This window comes from Oryctolagus cuniculus, chromosome 11 (assembly GCF_964237555.1).
Source record: "Oryctolagus cuniculus chromosome 11, mOryCun1.1, whole genome shotgun sequence".
NCBI classification, from domain to species: domain Eukaryota; kingdom Metazoa; phylum Chordata; class Mammalia; order Lagomorpha; family Leporidae; genus Oryctolagus; species Oryctolagus cuniculus.
The window spans coordinates 112,848,330-112,868,150 of record NC_091442.1 but is presented as its reverse complement, the minus strand read 5'-3'; the positions used below and the strand labels follow the sequence as shown (position 1 = coordinate 112,868,150).

General features: G+C 48.8%; 1 protein-coding gene across 36 annotated transcripts in view; it reads right to left on the bottom strand.

Annotated features, from left to right (window-relative positions):
* The window catches only part of HMGXB4 (HMG-box containing 4), a 40,135-nt gene extending 26,108 nt beyond the window's left edge, over positions 1 to 14,027 (bottom strand). For 2 of the 36 annotated variants that reach the window (XM_070052819.1, XM_070052839.1), the window contains exons 1-7: positions 13,918 to 13,994; positions 12,119 to 13,396; positions 9,238 to 9,336; positions 8,466 to 8,614; positions 7,820 to 7,895; positions 7,597 to 7,711; positions 6,080 to 7,035 (exon numbers count right to left, since the gene is read on the bottom strand). In XM_070052819.1, coding sequence (XP_069908920.1) covers positions 6,080 to 6,967 — 888 coding nt within the window. In that variant the 5' untranslated portion in view covers positions 6,968 to 7,035; positions 7,597 to 7,711; positions 7,820 to 7,895; ... (2 more) ...; positions 12,119 to 13,396; positions 13,918 to 13,994. Of the gene's footprint in view, positions 1 to 6,079; positions 7,319 to 7,596; positions 7,712 to 7,819; positions 7,983 to 8,461; positions 8,615 to 9,237; positions 9,337 to 12,118; positions 13,397 to 13,917 lie in introns of those variants that run through there. The other 34 variants (XM_070052820.1, XM_070052840.1, XM_070052818.1 and 31 more) reach the window with 25 other exon arrangements.
* Positions 14,028 to 19,821: the final 5,794 nt, after the last annotated feature.

Below are 19,821 nucleotides of genomic sequence, written 5' to 3'. Positions count from 1 at the left end.
AGGATTTGGATCTAGGTGGTCTGGCTCCACAGTCTGTACTCTCTACCACTTAGCTATGCTGAATACCTGGTGCTCACACTTCAGAATTAAATCTAACTTACCTTCTTTTCCCAAACCAGCGGTTCTTCTCACCTCCTCTACTTCTCTGAGTTGTGAGTTGTGCTCATATTTCCTACCTTGGCTCCTATCTACATGTTGGTTCCCCAGTCTCTGCTCACAGCTGGGGGAGGGAACACTACACCCAGAGTATTCCTTGCTATCTCCAAGTAGATTCTGTCCTGATTTTTAGGCAGTTCTTTTAAATACTGAAACAAAACCGAGGGAAAGTTGTTTCTTTAAAGCTTCATAGGAAATGTTTATTCCCAGGGTCAGGTGTACAAAACATAACATAGGGGCTGGCGCTGTGGCACACACAGAGGGTTAAGCTGCTACCTGCGACAGCCACATTCCATAGGGATACTGGTTCCAGTCCCATCTACTCCACTTCTGATCCAGCTCCCTGCTAATGCACCTGGGAAAGCATCAGATAGTCCAAGTGCTTGGGCCCCTGCCACCCATGTGGGAGACCCAGATGAAGTTCCAGGCTCTTGGCTCTGGCCTGGCCCAGTCCTGGCCATTTCAGCCACTGGGGGAGGGAGCCAGCAGATGGAGGGCTCTCTGACTCTGCCTTTCAAAACAAACCAAAACCAAACGAAAGCCCCCACAGTATATGCAACAAAAATATTTGCTGAATAAAATATGCTTAAATTAGGCGGGCACCGTGGCTCACTTGGCTAGTCCTCTGCCTGTGGCGCCAGCACCCCGGGTTCTAGTCCCGGTTGGGGCGCCGGATTCTGTCCCAGTTGCTCCTGTTCCATTCCAGCTCTCTGCTGTGGCCTGGGAATGCAGTGGAGGATGGCCCAAGTGCTTGGGCCCTGCACCTGCAGGGGAGACCAGAAGGAAGCACCTGGCTCCTGGCTTTGGATTGGCGCGGTGCGCTGGCTGCAGCGCGCTGGCCGTAGCGGCCATTTGTGGGGGTGAACCAACAGAAGGAAGACCTTTCTCTCTCTCTCTGTCTAACTCTGCCTGTCAAAAACAAAACAAGCCAAAAACAAACAAACAAACAAACAAAAAACCCAAAAATGCTTAAATTCAAAAGTATGGGGGCCAGCATGGTGGCATAGCAGGTAAAGCTGCTACCTGCAGTGCCAGCATCCCATATGGGCACCGGTTCTAGTCCCAGCTGCTCTGGCCTGGGAAAGCAGTAGAAGATAGCCCAAGTCCTTGTGTCCCTGCACCCATGTGGGGACCTGGAAGAAGCTCCTGGCTCCTGGTTTCAGATGGGTGCAGCTCCAGCCGTTGCAGCCATCTGGGGAACCAGTGAATGGAAGACCTCTCTCTCTGTCTCTCCCTCTCTCTGTAACTCTTCCAAATAAATAAAATAAATCATATAAAAAAAAATGATGCTGTCCCTAAGGTACCCTCTTTCAACACAGTAAGGGACATCCCTATACTCACTTTGGCTTCCCACGTGGAAGCCAGTTGCCAAAAGTCTGTTTTTCTTTCAGTTTTTCCTGAATCGGTCTCTTCAGCTTTATTTTAGGCTTCTATTACTGACTTCCTGAGTAGTTTGTCAAATGAGTCTCTCCTCACTCTAATTCACCTTGTACACCTCTATCATTTTATTTTATTTTTTTAAAGATTTATTTTATTTAACATTTATTTAAGATAGAGATGCAGAGAGAGGTAGAGACAGAGAGAGAGGTCTTCCACCCACTGGTTCACTCCCCAGATGGCAACAGCGGCCAGAGCTGCACCAATCTGAAGCCAGGAGCCAGGAGCTTCTTCCGGGTCTCCCATGTGGGTGCAGGGGCCCAGGGACTTGGGCCATCTTCTACTGCTTTCCCAGGCCATAGCAGAGAGCTGGATTAGAAGTAGAGCAGCAGGGACTATAACCGGTGCCCATATGGGATGCAGGCACTTCAGGCCAGGGCTTTAACCTGCTGCGCCACAGTGCCGGCCCCTCATTTTATTCTTAAATTATTACTTGGACTGCATTGAAGCCTTACTTATAAACCACAAAGTACCCACTACCAAGTCCCTTATTTTTATTATTTAAATTATACTGAAACCTTGCTCATAAACTCAAAGTGCCCACTACAAAGTCCCTTATCTTGGCATTCAAGATTCTCTACAGGCGCTGGTGCTGTGGTATAGCAGATAGAACCACTGCCTGTAAGGCCAGCATCCCATATGGGCACCGGTTTCAGTCTGGCTGCTCCATTTCTGATCCAGCTCCCTGCTAATAAATCTGGGAAAGCAACATAAGTTGGCCTAAGTGTTTGGGCCCCTGCATCCACATGAGAGACCCGGAAGAAGCTTCTGGCTCCCAGCTCTGCCATTTGGGGAGTGAACCAGTGGATGGAAGCTCTCTATGTAACTCTTTCAAATTAAAAAAAAAATTATAAAAATAAATAAAAATTTAAAAAGAGAGAGAGAGACAGAGATCTCCCATCCACTGGTTTATTCCCCCAAATGACTGCAACAGCTAGGGCTGTGCCAGGTTGATGCCAGGAGCTTCTTCTGGGTCTCCCACATGGGTTAATGGGCCCAGGGACTTGGGGAACCTTCCATTGCTTTCCCAGGTGCATTAGCAGGGGGCTGCATCGAAGTAGAGCAACTGGGACTTGAACTGGCACCCATCCGGGATGCCAGGACTACAGGATGAGGTTTAACCTAAGCCACAGCACCAGCCCCTTGGTCCAGTCATAAAGCACAGGTAAGAGTGTGTGAGAAGGGGAGGTCCACTACAAAGATTAAGCAAGGGAAGGGTGGTAATGATGAGAGGAGCAAGTTTGGTTTACACACAGTCTGCAAACAAAGCAGAAGCATATGAGGTGGAGCTGAAAGGGGAGGTCTGGGGCTAAATTCAGACAATTATGAATACCTGGCCATGGCTCGGATCTTGATATTTACTCAACCAACAAGTACTTACTGACTAACTACAACTGGCCAGATCATTGGGTTAAGCAGCAGGGACCCAGTTCCCTTAGAGCATACTGTCTAATAACATAGAGGCAGTAAGGACCTCTGGAGGTGGTGAAGAGGGCTGTCACCCTCAAAGTGGTACTTAAATCATTCAGGAATCAACACGTAAGATTAATTGCATGATGGAAGACATGGAAAGGAAGCCATTTACGACATTATGTCTATGGAGGAATGAGGACCAAGATAGTGGCAGTGGCTGGAAAAAACATTGAATACTGGATGGTTCTAGGGGAGGGATTTGACTGGAAAGTATTATGAGAGAGCTTTCTGGATCATGGTAATATCATTATCTTTTTTTTTACATATAATTTTTATTTATTTATCTTATCTGAGAGAGAGAGAAAGATAGAGAGAGATCTCTCTCATCCACTGGTTCATGCCACAAACGGCCACGATAGCTGGGGCTGGGCCAAGCACAAGCCAGGAGAGGAATTCAATTCCAATCTCCCACGTGGGTGGCAGTGGGTGGCAGGGGCCCGAGTACCTGAATCGTCCCCTGCTGCTTCCCAAGGTGTACCTCAGTAGGAAGCTGGGATCCAGAGCAGAGCAGGCACTCAAATCCACAATGCAGATGTCACAGTGGAAGTACTGCAAACAATTAACTGAACCCTGGTCCTGTATTTCCAGCTGCCTGGTGAGTATTTGTTTGGATGCCTTGGCTATCTCTAAGCCTTGTGTCACTAACTGTTCGTCATCCAGGGCCCATGTCTCCTCTGCTATGCCAAACACCCACCCTGATGTCTGTATCACGACAAAGGTTTGGTCACACAGGCACTCATCAAATGGGGCAATGGCATTTAGCCTAGGGGTTAAGACCCTGCATCCCACATCCCACATCAGTATACTGGGTTTCTAGCTCCTAACCCAACTTCCTGCCAGTGCAGACTCTGGTAAGCACCAGTGATCACTTGAGTACTTGGGTTCTTGCCACCAACATGGGAAACTTACTTTGAATCTCTGGCTCCTGGCTTCAGACCCCTGGCTGTTGTGGGCATATGGAAACTGAAGTGGTTTGGAGCTCTTTCTCAGACTCTCAAGTTAAAAACAAAACAAAACAAAACAAAAAACCTAACTTATCAAATGATACACTTAGTATCTATGCATTTCACTATATGTAAATTTTATTTAAATAATTCCTGAAAACAAATATTAAACTCCAGTTAATGACATGTAAGTTAAAGTGTTTAGGGGTGAAGTAAGTGTAACTTATTTTGAAACACATTTTTAAAAAAGTCATATGAGGGGCCGGTGCTGTGGTGTAGCAGATAAAGCCACCACCTGCAGTGCTGGCATCTCATTCGGGTGCTGGTTCGAGTCCCAGCTGCTCCTCTTCCAATCTAGCTCTCTGCTGTGGCCTGGGAAAGCAGTGGAAGATGGCCCAAGTCCTTGGGCCCCTGCACCCGTGTGGAGACCAGAAGAATCTCCTGGCTCCTGGCTTTGGATTTGCTCAGCTCCGGCCACTGTGGCCATCTGGGGTGTGAACCAGAGGATGGAAGACTCCTCTCTCTCTCTCTGTCTCTGCAACTCTGTCTTTAGAATAAATAAATAAATCTTAAAAAAAAAAGTCATATGAACTCATGGATGGATAGAAATATGACCAAGCGAACAATAAAATAATAACTTAGACTCCTTTTTCAAACCTTCTTTTTGTTTGAAAAATCCCATAATAAAATGCTGAGAAAAAGAGCATACAGTATCGAATTTGGGGGAGTAGAGAAAGAGACTGAGGAACAGATGTGGGTTTGGGGCCCTGATGATGAGCTCAATTTGTGACACAAAGGTTTGAAGTGCCCGAGGCACCCAAACAGAGCATTCACCAGGTGGCTGGAAACACTGGACCAGGGTTCAGCCACTTTTCTACGCCACCTGGAAACACAGGACCAGGGTTCAGCCACTTTTCTACGCCACTTCCCAGACATCCTTCTGCTCCACATGTTCTCTTCCACTCACGTCCTTCCTCCTCGTGTGTTCCCTGACCACCTGTCCTCTCACGGTCAGTGCTGTGTGATGACTTCATGGCATTATTATATAATGACCAGGATGACAGTCTTAGGATAAAGAGTTTTACATAGAACATATACCATCATGAAGAAATGTTCAAATAAACAAGTGAATACACTCTTAATATTTAAATGTCCAGGTCTTTAAGTTCACATTGATTTTTGCCTCAGACACCTTGTGTAATGGGAAAAATAACTTGCACCTCACAGATGGAAACAGAATTCCCATTCTCATGTTCTTAATACATTTGATTTTCTTCTCCTTAGTAGCTTTTCTTTCAGATCTACCTCAAACTTCATTTTGTAGAACTATAAACAGAGGGAGAGAATAGCTGTCTTTAGGTTGCAAAATTGTGATTCTTTTCTGCTATTCTGAGTTTAAAAATTTCTACAAAAATGTCATTCTGATAACAGGGACAAAAAGTGTAATTTGCTTTAAAGGAAACCTAAAGAACACAATCATGAGGCCCAAGGAACAACTGTTAGAAAGTTTCTCGAGTTTTGAGAAAGAAATCAAAAGGAGGTGATTGAGTTATTATTCCTATCTCCCTACATCCTGTTCATCTTTCCATCTTTTGGCACCATCTGTAACACTGACCTTGGCACACAGTAGCGCTCAAATGGTGAAAGAACACATTTAGCATTAAAAAGAGTACTAGAAAGTAGCCAACATCAGTTAGTGGAAAGCCATTAGCTCATTCTAATTTTGCCCACCTATTTTTCAAAATGAACTAAAAGAATACCTTTTCCCACCTCTCAACTGCCATGGCGAGACAGTTCTGGACGGGAAAGAAAACTGGAAACTGAAATGCCTTTGATGGATTCTAGAACCATTCCTACAGCCACGCACAGCACGATGGGAGATTAACTCCATCACGACCCATGAGTACTCAGGACTGCTCCTGCTTCTGTGCCATGGCACTGCTTCACGCCCTTTATCCTTCCGACAGGTTCTCCCGACCCTGCGACACGCCCGCGCTTCCCCTCGGCCTCTCACCACCCAGGAGGACCTGCCTTACCCTGGCCGCCCAGCACGCTGTAAAACGTTTTACCTTTTCTCCTCTCTCCCTTTCTCTCTCCTTCTCTTCTCTTTTCTTTTTTTTCTCACTATGCCCGTCCGTGTGGAGGCCAGGAAGTGGTGGGGGTGTGGCAGCAGCTGCGGGGTACGGGGTGCTGGGAGGAGGGCCAGGCGCCACAGGGACCTCGCCCACCACGGCAGCCGGGAGTCCCGAGCTCCTCCTGGACTTGGAGTGACGCTTCTCCCTGTGCTTCTCCTTGTCCTTCTTCTTTTTGCTCTTCTTGGACTTCTTTTTCTTCTTGACTTCCCGGTAAGAATCATCTATCACCAACTCCCCGGCCTCTAGCTCCCCACCAGAGGAGGAGTCTGATTCTACCAGAATAGGTTCAAGCCCCGAAAGATCCAGATTAGCACTGTGGGATTCTGGGAACTGGGAGGCATCCGAGCCACAGCCTTCCGGGCCGGGAGATGAATGCGGGTCCGAGGAGGACTTGTGCTTCTTCCGGGCCGTCTTCAGAAAACTCTGTAACTCGTGTCCCAGGAGTAAAGCACCTTGCTCGTCCCGAGCTGACTTCTTAGAGGGTTTTTTCACAGTTGCGTGTTGAGAGGGGTACTGAAAAGACTCCTCGTCAACTGAGCTGCTTCCCTTCTCCTTTGGTGAGAGGATGAGTTTCATCTTCAGACCGTCAGGCTCTCGAAGGGTCAGTGTCTCTGTGTTCACATAGAGGGGCTTCATCTTTTTGGGTTTGTGGGAGCCCCCATCTTCCAGGGACAGCTCCCCACTGCTCCCACTGAATTTCTTCCTATGGTGTTCCTTTTTGCTCTCCGAGTGACTGGAAGAGCTGGAAGATTTCTCCCCTGACTTTTTGGAGGGCTTGGAGCCTGCCGCCAGTGGGGAAGTTATAGCTTTCAGCAGGTCCATGGCGCTATCGGCAGACTGCGGGCTGGACTTTTTCTTTTTCTTCTGTGACGATTCCAAAGACGGAATGTCTGGAAATAATCAAGAGAAGTGCTGTCAATATGACAGGAAGCAACTTCTAACAAGCGTCCTCTTTCACCAAAAGCAGCCAGCTAACACGCAGAAGAGGCTAACAGAATGATTTGCGGGAGACCCCTTAACTGATTCCTAACATTCAGAGATGAGGCCCAGGTGCTTCTTGGCTTGGTAGAGTCTGCCTCTGACCCTGGAGACAGTTCTTGCCACTAAAGTCGTTTGTCTTCACTGAGTCTTCACGAGAAACCAATGAGAACATAGCCAGAAGTTGGACTACAGCTGTGGGATTAAGGGTAGTTACAATTTAGATTAGGTTACAGGCAGAGTATAGTATCTGTTTCTGCGTTCAGGACAAACCCACTCTGGTAAAAGGTTAGTCTTGTCAGCTATGCTTATACCATAGCTAAGAAAAGTGGTTTTGTGAGTGGATACACACTGGTTGAGAGGTGACCCCAGGTGCAGGCCAGAGGGTCCAAGGACTACAAATGACAAAAGGGATGCTAGATAACAATGGGCACAAGATAAGTGGATGATTGGGGGGAGAAGGGACCTGGTACCTGGTGTATCACAAATGAAGACTGTTCTTCTATGCTGAATCCTCCAAAATACCAGCCCTCCACCTCTCTCCTCCTTCACACTGGTTTATCGGCACTCAGAACAAGAACCACTGTCCTGTTAAATAGGCCACTGAGTCAGCAACATCTGGATCCCTCATCCCCTACCCCGACTCCAAGAACCGGTGATGTGCGCATCCCACCTGCTGCCCTTCCCCATCCTTACCTCCATAGTAGTAGTCATCAGAGTGCTTCCTCTTCTTCTTGTGCGTGTCCGTCCCCAAGAAGTAGAGTTCGCTGTCCTGAAAGGAAGGAGGAAGAGCTGACCACTGGGAAGACGAGGAGGCAAGCACAGTTTGGAACTACTCTTGTCCTTGAATGATCTTTGACTTTGGGGAAAAAAATACAGGAAATAATAATAGGCGTGAACATTCTTTTTCTTTTCTTTTTTAAAATTTATTTGACAGGTAGAGTTATGCAATGAGAGAGAGAGACAGAGAGAAAGGTCTTCCTTCCATGGTTCACCCCCCAAATGGCTGCCATGGCTGGCGCTGCACCGATCCAAAGCCAGGAGCCAGGTGCCTCCTCCCGGTCTCCCATGCAGGTGCAGGGGCCCAAGCACTTGGGCCATCCTCCACTGCCTTCCTGGGCCACAGCAGAGAGCTGGACTGGAAGAGGAGCAACCGGGACTAGAACCCGGCACCCACATGGGAAGCTGGCGCCACAGGCAGAGGGTTAACCAAGTGAGCCACAGCGCCGGCCTCTTTATTTTTCTTTTCTAAAGTTTTCAAAAGACACTTCCCTCTTCCAATATTAGGAAATATGGTCAAGAAGTAGTTTAAAGCTCCCCTAAGTCCATGTTTAGCACCTACCTTTAACTTCTTCTTGGAAGAATTCCTGACCTGAGCAGCGATTTCCTCCTCTTCCCTTAAGAAGTCTTTGTAAGAGCGTTTCTTTTCTCGTTGGCTTCGGCCGGCTGCGAGTCCTATGTCCTCAAAGCTGTGGTCACCATCGAAGCAATCTGAGAGGCACAGGTTCATGTGGGAAAGGAAACAGAGAGTCAAATAAGTAGCCAGCAAGTTACCACGCTTGTGATGCAATGGTCCCTTTATTTTCATATGAAAAGAATGTCACACAGAGTCCCCTGGAACGCAGGGCTAGACCCGGTGGACAAACAGTATTTCTTGATGACCTGGCTGCAAACCCAAGAACCAAACCTGAAGATACAACACTTCCATGCCACGCAAAGGCCCCGGTGCACCCTCAGACCTGGGTTCTCAGCTACGACATGGCAGGTGGACAGACTGCAGAGGTAAGGCTGACAGGGTAAGGATTCATGTGCTGTGCTGCGCTGCGCTGCGGGAGTCCAGCGTGTGATTCCTATCCCAGACTCCTGCACACTGGAGCTGGCAAGGACCAAGAGTGCTGCAGGGGCTCGCCCCAGTGAACTGAGACTCGGATTCAGACTCTGCGGCTGGAAGCCCTGCCTTGGTTTTCGTTTCCTTGGGCCCGGTTGGGGATGACGTGGAGGCCGAGTGTCCTAACAGTGCTCTGGACTGTCACTCGGCAGGCTCTAGATCCACGGGCTGCAGGGACTGAAGAGGACACCCGCTTTGGAATGCTTCTCAGGTTAAGGGGTCATACCTTCTTTCTTCACGGAGTCATCATAAGCCATGGCGGTCCTGCAGGGCCTTTGAGAATGTGTCACTGTGTCCAGGCGCCTTCCCGTCTACAGGACCAGGTCTGAGAAACAAAGAAGGAAAACCTTCCTGTAATGCGCAATCACTGTGGAGAAGCAACCTTCCAGACGGAATGTGCAGAGATCCAGGGCTGCCTGGGAGGGCGGCAAGGAATCAGGGAGTGTCTCGTCACCTCCTCGTTCTCTCTGTGAACATACCGGGCTCGAAACTGCAGGAAGTGTGCTGGGCTTAATTAGACTGGATTCCTGATTTAAGGCTGTCATTTGGGGAAGTATATGAAATACCTCCTATATTAAAAAGACTTCCAAAATTACTGAGACTTTATGAATTGCCAACAGGACTGACAACACCAAGACAGGGTAAAAACTGACATTAAGTCAGAGGGAAAGATTCAATCATGGCTGCAAAATGCACAGATAAAGCAAGATGCAGAGAAAGACAGATACTTGAAGACCACAAAACCCTACCCACTGGACAGGTGAAATGGTAAAATCCATTGTATTGCAATTTAAACAGAAAAGATGGTAGCAGGATAGGGATATTAAAGCTCATAAGAGCACAGTATTTTTTTTTAAATATTTTTCTGTGCACTTTGGTAGGCTCTATGAATTTGCTCAAATTCATACACTGCAAAAGTAGGTCCACTTCTTACACTACTTGGCCATACAGCAGCTTTCAACAGCAACAAGCCTTTCTTAAAGGCTAGGGGAAATTAGGGAGGATTATCATTTGTTCACTGGTGATGACATTTTCATGACTATTAAGATTTTCCATGAATTAGAAGCGCTACAATTCTGTAGACGTTCTCAATAGCAGACTTAACTTTCAAAACTTGTCTTGGCATTCCAGTCTAAAGGCCCATTTGGACATGGAAGATGACATTACCATACACACCGAAAGGTGAAGCTTTTCAAATACTTAAGGACAAGCAATGTCACAAGCCCTGCAGGAAAAACCTGCAGGAAATTTTTAAAGTGTTCTCCAGTTAGTCAAAGGCTTAACAGTTGAGTTGCCAGGTCATTTGTTTAAATTTTAATTTTCCTTTATTATAATAATGGGATTTAGAAATATTGAAGGCCACTTTAATGACACATTACAACTCCCTTCAGAGAGCTGTGGGCAATACTGAAACATGCCACTTCTGTGAAAACTGAATCCGATCAACAAAGGAAACTTTCATAGTCACAGTTACATTAAAACATAAAAAAGCACTTCTCCCCCTCCCTGAGAAGTGAAATCAAGCATGCATTTGCGGCCGGTGCTGTGATGAAGTGGATTAACGCCCTGGCCTGGGGCGCTGGCATCTCATATGGGCTCTGGTTCGAGACCTGGCTGCTCCACTTCCGATCTAGCTCTCTGCTATGGCCTGGAAAGCAGCGGAAGATGGCCCAAGTCCCTGCGCTCCTGTGCCCACATAGGAGACCCAGAAGCTCCTGGCTCCTGGCTTTGGATTGGTGCAGCTCCAGCCACTGCAGCTATCTGGGGAGTGAATCAGCAGATGGAAGACCTCTCTCTCTCTCTCTGCCTCTCCTCTGTGTAACTCTGACTTTCAAATAAATAAAAAATCTTTTTTTTTTTTTTTTAAAGAGTGGATGTGCTCAAGGTAAGAGTAGTTGGAATGAAGAAACTAAAATAACTGGGTTACTCTAAAGGGAAACTGCAGAACCACGGGCCTTTCCCCAGGAAATGAAGGGGACAGTAGGCCAGGTCCCACGTGAAAACGTGAGGAGACAAGATATATAATGCTGCCAGCTTTTCACAGTCAGCATTTATGTATGAAACTTTCTTCAGTGGAAACCATTATCCTCTCCTTCCCACCCCAGTTGCCCTGACTCCAGAGGGGTGAAGGCAGGGGAGAGGGAGGGTCACAGGGAATTGCCCCTTTTATCTGAAAACAGCACATCCTCTTGGTGGCACTCAAATAGTGAGTTTATTAAATAGATCACATTAGTTTTCACGGGCTGATGATGCCAAGAACTACCACACTTGAGGCCTTCAATTAAATGCTTTTTATGCTAAGTGAAAGTCTGGTGAAGAATGTTTGAGAAATAATGGCAAAGAAATTCTGAAATATGCAATGACATCAATCTGTCATCAACAAAATGCAGTTCTGAAGCTGAGCAGGGGCAGGCCCTGAGATTTATAAGTAGGCTGTCCCTCTGGAGAAACCTAAAGTAACATACATCAGAGCTGAGCCATCTGACCACAGCAGTGGGTGCCTCTAAGGACAGAATGAGAGATCCACCGACATATTAGATATGGGAAAGCACTCGTGGTGCCATCACCGGCCGTCTTGGAAAATGAGGCAGAGGCCCACACAACTGGCACTGTATATTGGAATTAGGCCTGCTGTTTAAACTTAGTACCACCAAAGAACTTCTTATAAATTATAGGATTAGGTAAGCTGTAGGGAAGAATGAATGGGGCCTGACAAGAAGTCCAATTCACCAAGAGCTGGGGTAGCCAAGAGCTTGAAAAACCAAATGTGATGGACTCTACCACTCAGAGCTTTGGCAGACTGATGGGCCCTGCATCTCCAGGTTCTTTAAGATCAAGGTAGTGTTGCAGCTCAGAGATTAGGTTTGGTTGTTGACTCACAGAAGAGAGATGATACCAGATAAGGAAGTCTCATGCAACAGGAGGAAAGAAAGGCAGAGTTAGGCAACATTTACGTAAGATCAGATGAACCCCTCACGTTCCTTCCAGGTCTCGAGTATTATTCATGATAAAAATCAGTGTTCAGGGATAGGGAGCAGATTGCGAGAATTTATGAAAAAGAAAAATACTAGGTTTGATTTCCACATTAGAAAAGAGGTCATAATTACATTAAATGTTGGCAAATGTAAAACAGGTATTAAAATCCATTCTCCTGAATTCCGTACTTTTGGAGCTTATAAATTTCCATGCTGTCAACTTCAATGAGGGGATGAATTGTACAATTTTGCTTGTCTCGGTGTGCTAAGAAATGACAACATAAGTTCCTTCTTTAATATTGCTTATGGAAGACACAAGCCATGATAAGAAAAAACCAAAAACATGCACACTGGTGAAATGTGCTCATGACTAAACCGCTCTCCTGGGACTTTTCTTTAGGATATGAACAAGGGCAGCCAGGGCGCTCTTCCACTTGTAGATAATACAGGCTACATCCAGGCACGGGCTTTCAGCATGGCCAAGGGAACGAGGGAAAAGGGAAAATCATCAGATGTAGTGTTCTTTATCCCGGAAACTCAAGCCACAAATACTGGAGACGCTTTGGAGGTGAGTTCTGAGGTGATACGAGCCCCAGGCATCTCTAACCATCTTCATCCCAGAGTATAAATGAGCATTGACAAAGACGATTCAAGGAAGCCATGTACAGCGGCAGCCAGTGAAACCCCAGGAAGCGGTCCTGTCCAGGGTGAGGGCGCCTCGCCCCTACTCCCAGGCTCTCTCCTCAGACGGTGGAGGCAGACCCACTTCCAGCTCTTGCCAGTTTCTGAAGTTTTGCTGCTGCCACTCCTAGGATCCGAGCAGGTGACGTCTTCTGCTTTTCATGTTTCCTCCAAGGTCCCAACACGTCGACTCTGAATTCTGGGCTCCCGCCTTGTCCAGGGACCTACCTATGCAGCACTCACAGCCCCTGCCAGCTCTGGAAGCTGCAGGGATGGCGGCAGCCTGGGATGGGCACTGAATCCTCCCATGGCGGTCACCGCACGCTGACCACACACCAGCAATGCAAATTCTGACAAGCCTCCTCCGATCAACAGGCTCTGGGTCCGATCTCGAGTCAGCTTTTTTTTTTTTTTTTAACTTATTCTGCTATGAGCCACCAACTCAGCCAACAGAAAGGAGGGAGGCAGATCTTTTTCTTTTGCATGATAGTAAAAAAAAAAAAATTTTTTTTTGCAGTGAATCTACAAGTAGTTGTGGAGGGAAAATGGGCCTGTGTGGAGGAGACTCCCCCTACGGAGGCGCGATCGTAGCGGGCGCACGCACGGGACACACGCAATACCCGGTGATTTAGACCAACAGCCCCCGGGACCACTGTTTTTGCGGGCCCCACGGCAAACCAACGGGACTCTCCCGGCAGGTTTTGCAGCGACAGCTAGTTCAACAAAGCTCTGCGAAGAGGAAAAGAAGAAAGCGCCTCGCATCCTCTCCTGCCAGCCGAGGACCCAGCCCTCCCGCCGCCCCGGCCGCGGGGCCCCGTCCACCTGACAGCCCCGGGGACCCCCGCCGCCCGCTCCCGCGCCGCAGCCGGCCCCGGCGCGGGCTCCCGCGGCCCCGGCGGCCTCCCGGCGCCCCCGAGGGCGGAGACGGCCCGCGCAGGGGGAGGGGCGGCCCCGGCCCGCAGCCCCCGGGGCGGCCGCACGCCCCCTCCCGGCCCCGCAGCTTTCCCGCCTTCCCCGTTTGAACAGCTCCCGCCCGCCCTCCTCCTTCGGCCCGCTCCAGCCCCTTCCCGGGGGCGGCCGCGGCCGCTACTCCAGTCCCCGGCTCGGCCCTTGGGCTAGGCCTCGGCGGGCCTGGGGCGCCCCCGCGGCGGTGTCGCGGGCCCAGGGCGGCGGGTGGCGACAGGGCGGGGCCGCTGTGTCCTCGGGGTGGGCGCCCGGCCCGCCCTCGTGGGGGCTCCGTTCGCCGCTACCTTCACTGGGCTCGCTCGGATCCCGCCTCAGCGCCGCCGACCACCGCCATCTTGGACAAGGAGAGAAAAGCGCGAGCAGCCAGGGAGCCTCAGTCGAGCCCAGAGCGCAGACTCCGGCTCCGGGGGAATCCCGCTCGAGACAGAGCGCCGAGCGCATCGAATGAAACTCTGAGCTCGCAGAGCTCGAAGCTGGTCTTCACTGAGAATTTGCCCTGTGCCAGGCTAGGGCTGGAATTACGAATATTATACCGTTTGGTCTTCAGTGCATCCCCGTGAGATCGGTTCTGTCGCGTTGTGCAGGACAAACAGGCTCAGAGAGGTTGAGTGACTTTTCTAGCAACGCCCAGGTAGTTGGAATGGGAGGCAGGATACTGCTCTGATACTTAATGCAGTGCTTTTCCCAAAGGCCTATGCGGTTTCTTTCAAGATATTTTAATGCAGCGGTAACCCCCCTTTGCAAGCCCTGATCCATGCAGATTAATAGTCCTGGTGCCTGTTTGGAGTTTTAGCATCTGTATTTGCATGTTTGGCATACCTGGAGTGAAGTGGACCTATCTTTGTAACAGAGCACTGTGGAAATAGCAATTTGCATTGCTAATCACCCACGTTCCTTCCTATAAAGCCCCAGCCTGCAGCACTGGCATCCCATATGGGCGCTGCCGGTTGAGTCCCGCTGCTCCACTTCCTATCCAGCTCTCTGCTATAGACTGGGAAAGCAGTAGAAGATGGCCCAAGTTCCTGGGCTCCTGCGCCCATGTGGGAGACCTGGAAGAAGCTCCTGGCTCCTGGCTTCAGATCAGCTCAGCTCTGGCCTTTGCGGTCATTTGGGGAGTGACCCAGCAGAATGGAGAACCTCTCTCTGGCTCTACTCTCTCTGTTACCCTGTCTTTCAAATAAATAAAATAATTCTTAAAAAAAAAAAGTTAGACTCGATCTTGAGTGAGATGAAGAGTTATATACAGGAGAGAGCTGGACTTCCCCAATTTGCTGTGGGGAAGTTGGGCCAGTGGGTAGAAATGATGGTGTGCAGAACTTGGTTCAAGATGGAGAAGGGCTGATGTTGCTTGCACAGCTCGGTGTAGTAAAATGGACTGCAAGTGAGAGTAAGCTCCCTGTCACAGAACAGAAAATGATGTCCTGGTTACTGTAGAGGAGGGAGGTTAGAGATACAGATCAGCTCCTACACTTCTTCTTCTTCTTTTTTTTTTTTTTGACAGGCAGAGTGGACAGTGAGAGAGAGACAGAGAGAAAGGTCTTCCTTTGCCGTTGGTTCACCCTCCAATGGCTGCCGCGGCCGGCGCGCTGCGGCCAGCGCACCGCGCTGATCTGATGGCAGGAGCCAGGAGCCAGGTGCTTTTCCTGGTCTCCCATGGGGTGCAGGGCCCAAGCACCTGGGCCATCCTCCACTGCACTCCCTGGCCACAGCAGAGAGCTGGCCTGGAAGAGGGGCAACCGGGACAGAATCCGGCACCCCGACTGGGGCTAGAACCCGGTGTGCCGGCGCCGCTAGGCGGAGGATTAGCCTAGTGAGCCGCGGCGCCGGCCCACTCCTACACTTCTAAACTCCATGCAGAATCGTGTGTTTGTGCACATGTGTATTTTTCTGGGGGCCTGGACCCCTGCGGAGAAAGAGGACCCTGTGTTAGTGGGCTTTCTGTTCCACACTGCTGTGGGTGCTTGAGATCGGTGTAGTCAGGAGACCAAGAGAGGCAGGATGATGTGCTAGTGAGTGCTCACGATGCGAAGCCAGATTCCCAGACTCCTGGTTCAGGGCTCCTTTAGCCACATCACCTGCTCTTTCCTTCTTTGCAGAGAGGTTAAATTCTGTTTCATCGTTGCTCCTACAGTGGCGAGATGCTGAGATGTTAAGGTACCTGAGACAGGGTTGCTGAGCGTATTCCCAAAATGTAAATTCAAACAAAAAATAAATAAATGAAGTGAGTGGCCCAGGAGTTTGGCACCGTGGTGAAGACGCCACCTGGGGTGCCCACGTGCCGCGGGAGAGTAGCCGGGTTCCAATGCTGGCTCCTCACAGTTCCAGCTTCCAGCTGATGTGGCATGGCTCTGCCACCCACGTGGGATATCTACACTGAGTTCCTGGCTCCTAGGGATGGGGGCTGTTGTGGGCATTTGGGGAGTGATCCAGGGGATGGGAGCTCTCTCTGTCTCTCTGCCTCCCAAGATAAATAAATAAACAAATAAAAAGTAAAAATAAATAGCTAATATCCTTCTTCTGGGCCTCTGTCCTATGTGCCAAGGTGACAGGCAATGGGTTTCACCAAAAGGTGTTAGATTGCATTTCTAGATGGCATCGCCTGAAGCTGGTCTTTGCTTTGAGGTGTTTAAGAGCTGTAGGAACGTGTTTCCTTATTTGTTCTATACCTCAAACCTGCTGGTCAGGGTGTTTTCAGTTGTCAGAGACAGAAACCTCGTGCAAAATAGTTCATCAGTGAAGGGGAATGTGTTGATTTGCATTAATGAAATGTCCAGCACCTTTAGGCATGGATCCCGGGAAGGACTCTGGCTGGCCACTTGATCTCCCGCTACTGGCTTTATTCTCAGAATCAGGTAATGACTCCACCAGCCCCAGGAACCGTCATCTTAGCTGCTAGCAGTGCGCCTGGTGGGGTGGAGAGGGTGGGCAGGAGTGGTCTTACTTTTTACTTCTGCTTTGGCAAAAGTCGTGAGGCTGACTCGTATTGCTGCCATTGGATCATGTGTCCAAACAAAGTCATCTCTACGAACAAAGATATAGGTGTGCTAACTGGAGAAGTGAGGTCACCCTCTCACCCCCAAAAGTATGCTGGAGTAGACCCAGGGAGCGCCAGGGTGGCTGTCCGAGGGTGATGGATGAAACAGTAGCTGCCCTGACCACCCAAGGTACCACCAGCGTGGACCTGATGCCTCATGAGTCCTGTTGTAATATTTCTTCTTTTGTCCTACGTGAGGATGGCACTTTATGAAGTTCTTGCTCATCTTAAACTCCAGTAACCTGCTGGCTTGTCTTGGGTCACTGTACATGCTTTCATTCATTGAACAAAGACTTGTTGGAAACACAGCAAGTGTCAGGCCCTGTTCTAGCCATTGGTGGTAGAACAGTGAACAAAATCCAGAGTCCTTGACCCTCTGGTGCTTACATTCCAGTTGGATTAAAGGGCAGAAAAATAAATAGATACTCTGGTAGGTGATGGTCAGAGGTGGAGAAAGATAAGATAATGCTAGGGGTGGGGGTGGAGGAGGACCCGAGAGTCCCAGATTGGGTAAGGACGGGAGGGGATTTTTCTTTAAAATAGCAGCCCAGGCAGGCTTCTCTGATGAGGGCTACTTTGGAGCAGTGTTCAGCTGGAAGCCGGTGGATGATGGGAACCAGGAGATCACAGCTCCTTGAGTGGGTTCTACTCCCTCCTGGGGGCCTGGATGGAAGACTATTCTCTGGCATGTCTTTGTATTCTTGAAGTTTGCAGAGAAATGAGAAGGCTCCTGGGTAGCTTGAGATGGAGGGGGGTTGGTTACTTTGTGAATGAGAATGCTGGTGATGGCCTCTGGGATGTGTGAACGTTGGGCATTCCCTGGGGATGGGGCTGTTCCCTGATGCCTGTGACCCCAGTACAACCTTCTGGTGTATGGTAACAGCAAGTGAGCCTATCAGGTGTGCCATATTCCCTTCCAGCCTGGATTCTGTGCAACTCTTGAGACCCAGCTCTTGACACCCACACCGTCTTCTATTCTCTCGGCATGGGGTGCCTCATCAGTTGTCCATGCCATGGGACACAGTTTCCTTGTCTGACCTGTCCCCTGTGGTCCACCACTTTTGCCAAGACTGCGGCTAGAAAACCCCTATTTATTCTTTAGGATATAAATCAACATGGAGAGAGGAATGGATAAAGAAAATATACATAATACATACAGTGGGAGACTAATTAGGTTTATAAGAAGGAAAATCTGGTGTTTATGATGAAAATGGAGGAACCTGGATGACAGTGTGCTAAGTGAAATAAACGTCACAGAAGGATGAAGGTGAAGGATCTTCCAAAAGTTCATGGAAAGTGTTACGATGAAAAATCTGTGCCCAGACCTCAACTTATTTTGCTCCAAAATACACTCCTGCTAACTTGTATTAACATGTGTGAGCTGGATCTGGAGTGAGGCACCAAGAAGGATCAGACGTGGGGTTGAAGAGAACCCCTCATCAGAGCAACACGAATTCCACTTGATGTTTTGCTGTGCAAACATCAAGGTTACCGTGAAGCTTGTGGTGTCATACCTTGCTGCGATTCTTCATCTCTTCTCTCTCTTCTATCCATGGGATGCTGTTTTGATGTTATAAGACACTCATATTTTAAAGAACGAAAGTCCATAAGCTCCTCTCTCCGACAGAACGAATGTTAACCTCCTTCTCCTGTGATGGCTTCCTCTGACAGAATGAATGTTAACCTCCTTCTCCTGTGATGGCTTCAGGCTGTTTTTTAGGAGGGAGGCATGAGCACACTTTAGGTGAACACAGCTGAAGCCCCGTTTCCGTCCCCCGCATCAATAGCTCTTTTCCTTCCTCTCTTCTCAGAGGATTTGAAATTGGTGTGTGTCCCACCCACCCACGTTCTAATCACCTAGGAGCATGGTGGTTAAGGGTGTAGACTCAGGATCTGGACTCCCTGGGCTAAAGTCCAATCTTGCCACTGTTTAGCTGTGTGACCTTGACCTTGAGCACTTAGTAGTGGGGAGAAAATCAGCTTAGGAGAAAGGCATCTCTGAGCCCATCTGACAAAGCTTGAAAACAAATTTGTCTTTGCGTTCCAATTTTGTCTCTCCCCAAAAAGGAAATACAGCAAGCAAAGCACTTACAGTAGTGCCTAGCGCTGGGAAGGTACTGCGTGTGTTACTATTATTATCCATGAATAATGCATGGTACTGTATTATATTGCACTATACAGGTACCATTTTAAAAAGCTGTTATAATTGGATTAGAACCATAAATATTTTTTGATAATAACTTTGTTTTTCTCACTTAAAACTGTGTCTTTAGGAGGCTCTACTTTTAGCCACGTTGGAATAACAGGGAGCAGATTTCTCCTGCTGCTTGAAACAATGGAATGGAAACAAACAAGGCATATGAAACAATGTTTTCCATACATTGGACATCCCAGGGCGCACAGGCAGTGCAGGGAAGTGATTTCCAGATGCGTCAAAAAGTAGGTGTTGTCCTACAGCTTTCTCGCCTTTACCTCCTGCAGAGTTTCTGGATTCCGGTTGGAGAGGGCTAACCCAGGTGGAACCCAGTGATGTCCCAGAGTTGAGGAGGTGGAGCTGGGGGCTGGGGAGACCACAGTCACTGGGGTTCCCAGGCAGAGTATGGAAGAGGAGGATGCGTCCCAGGGGGAGACAGCCCTGCAGCACTTCAGAGAGTCCCTCTTGAGTCCTTACTGAGTGCTGATCGGCACCTGTGAGCAATGAGGCTGCCTAAGGCTGGGAAGGAACCGCCCAGAAGGGTTAGGAAAACAGTCCTCCAGCTCATGCAGGCTTGGGAGCGGTTTGGATTTCCACCAGCCAAAGGGACATCTGGTGGAGCTCTTAGGGGAATCAGCTTAGGGAAAAGGCAGCTCTGAGCCCACGTAACAAAGCTTGCAAACAAATCTTGAAGGATCAAACTGTCTTGAGGTCTGTGTCACAGGGAAGAACAAAACAAAAACAAAACCTCGAGCTTATCCATACGAATGAATACAAGATGTCCGGTGCCCAAGAAGGTGAAACTCGTAGCATCTGGGATCCAGTGAAAGTCACCATATAAAGGAACAGACAAGCATGACATGGATTGAAGAGAAAAGACAGTCACTCCAGACAGACCTGGAAAAGCCCCAGGTGATGCAGTTAGCAGACAAGGACTTCCAAGACAGTCACTCTGACCAT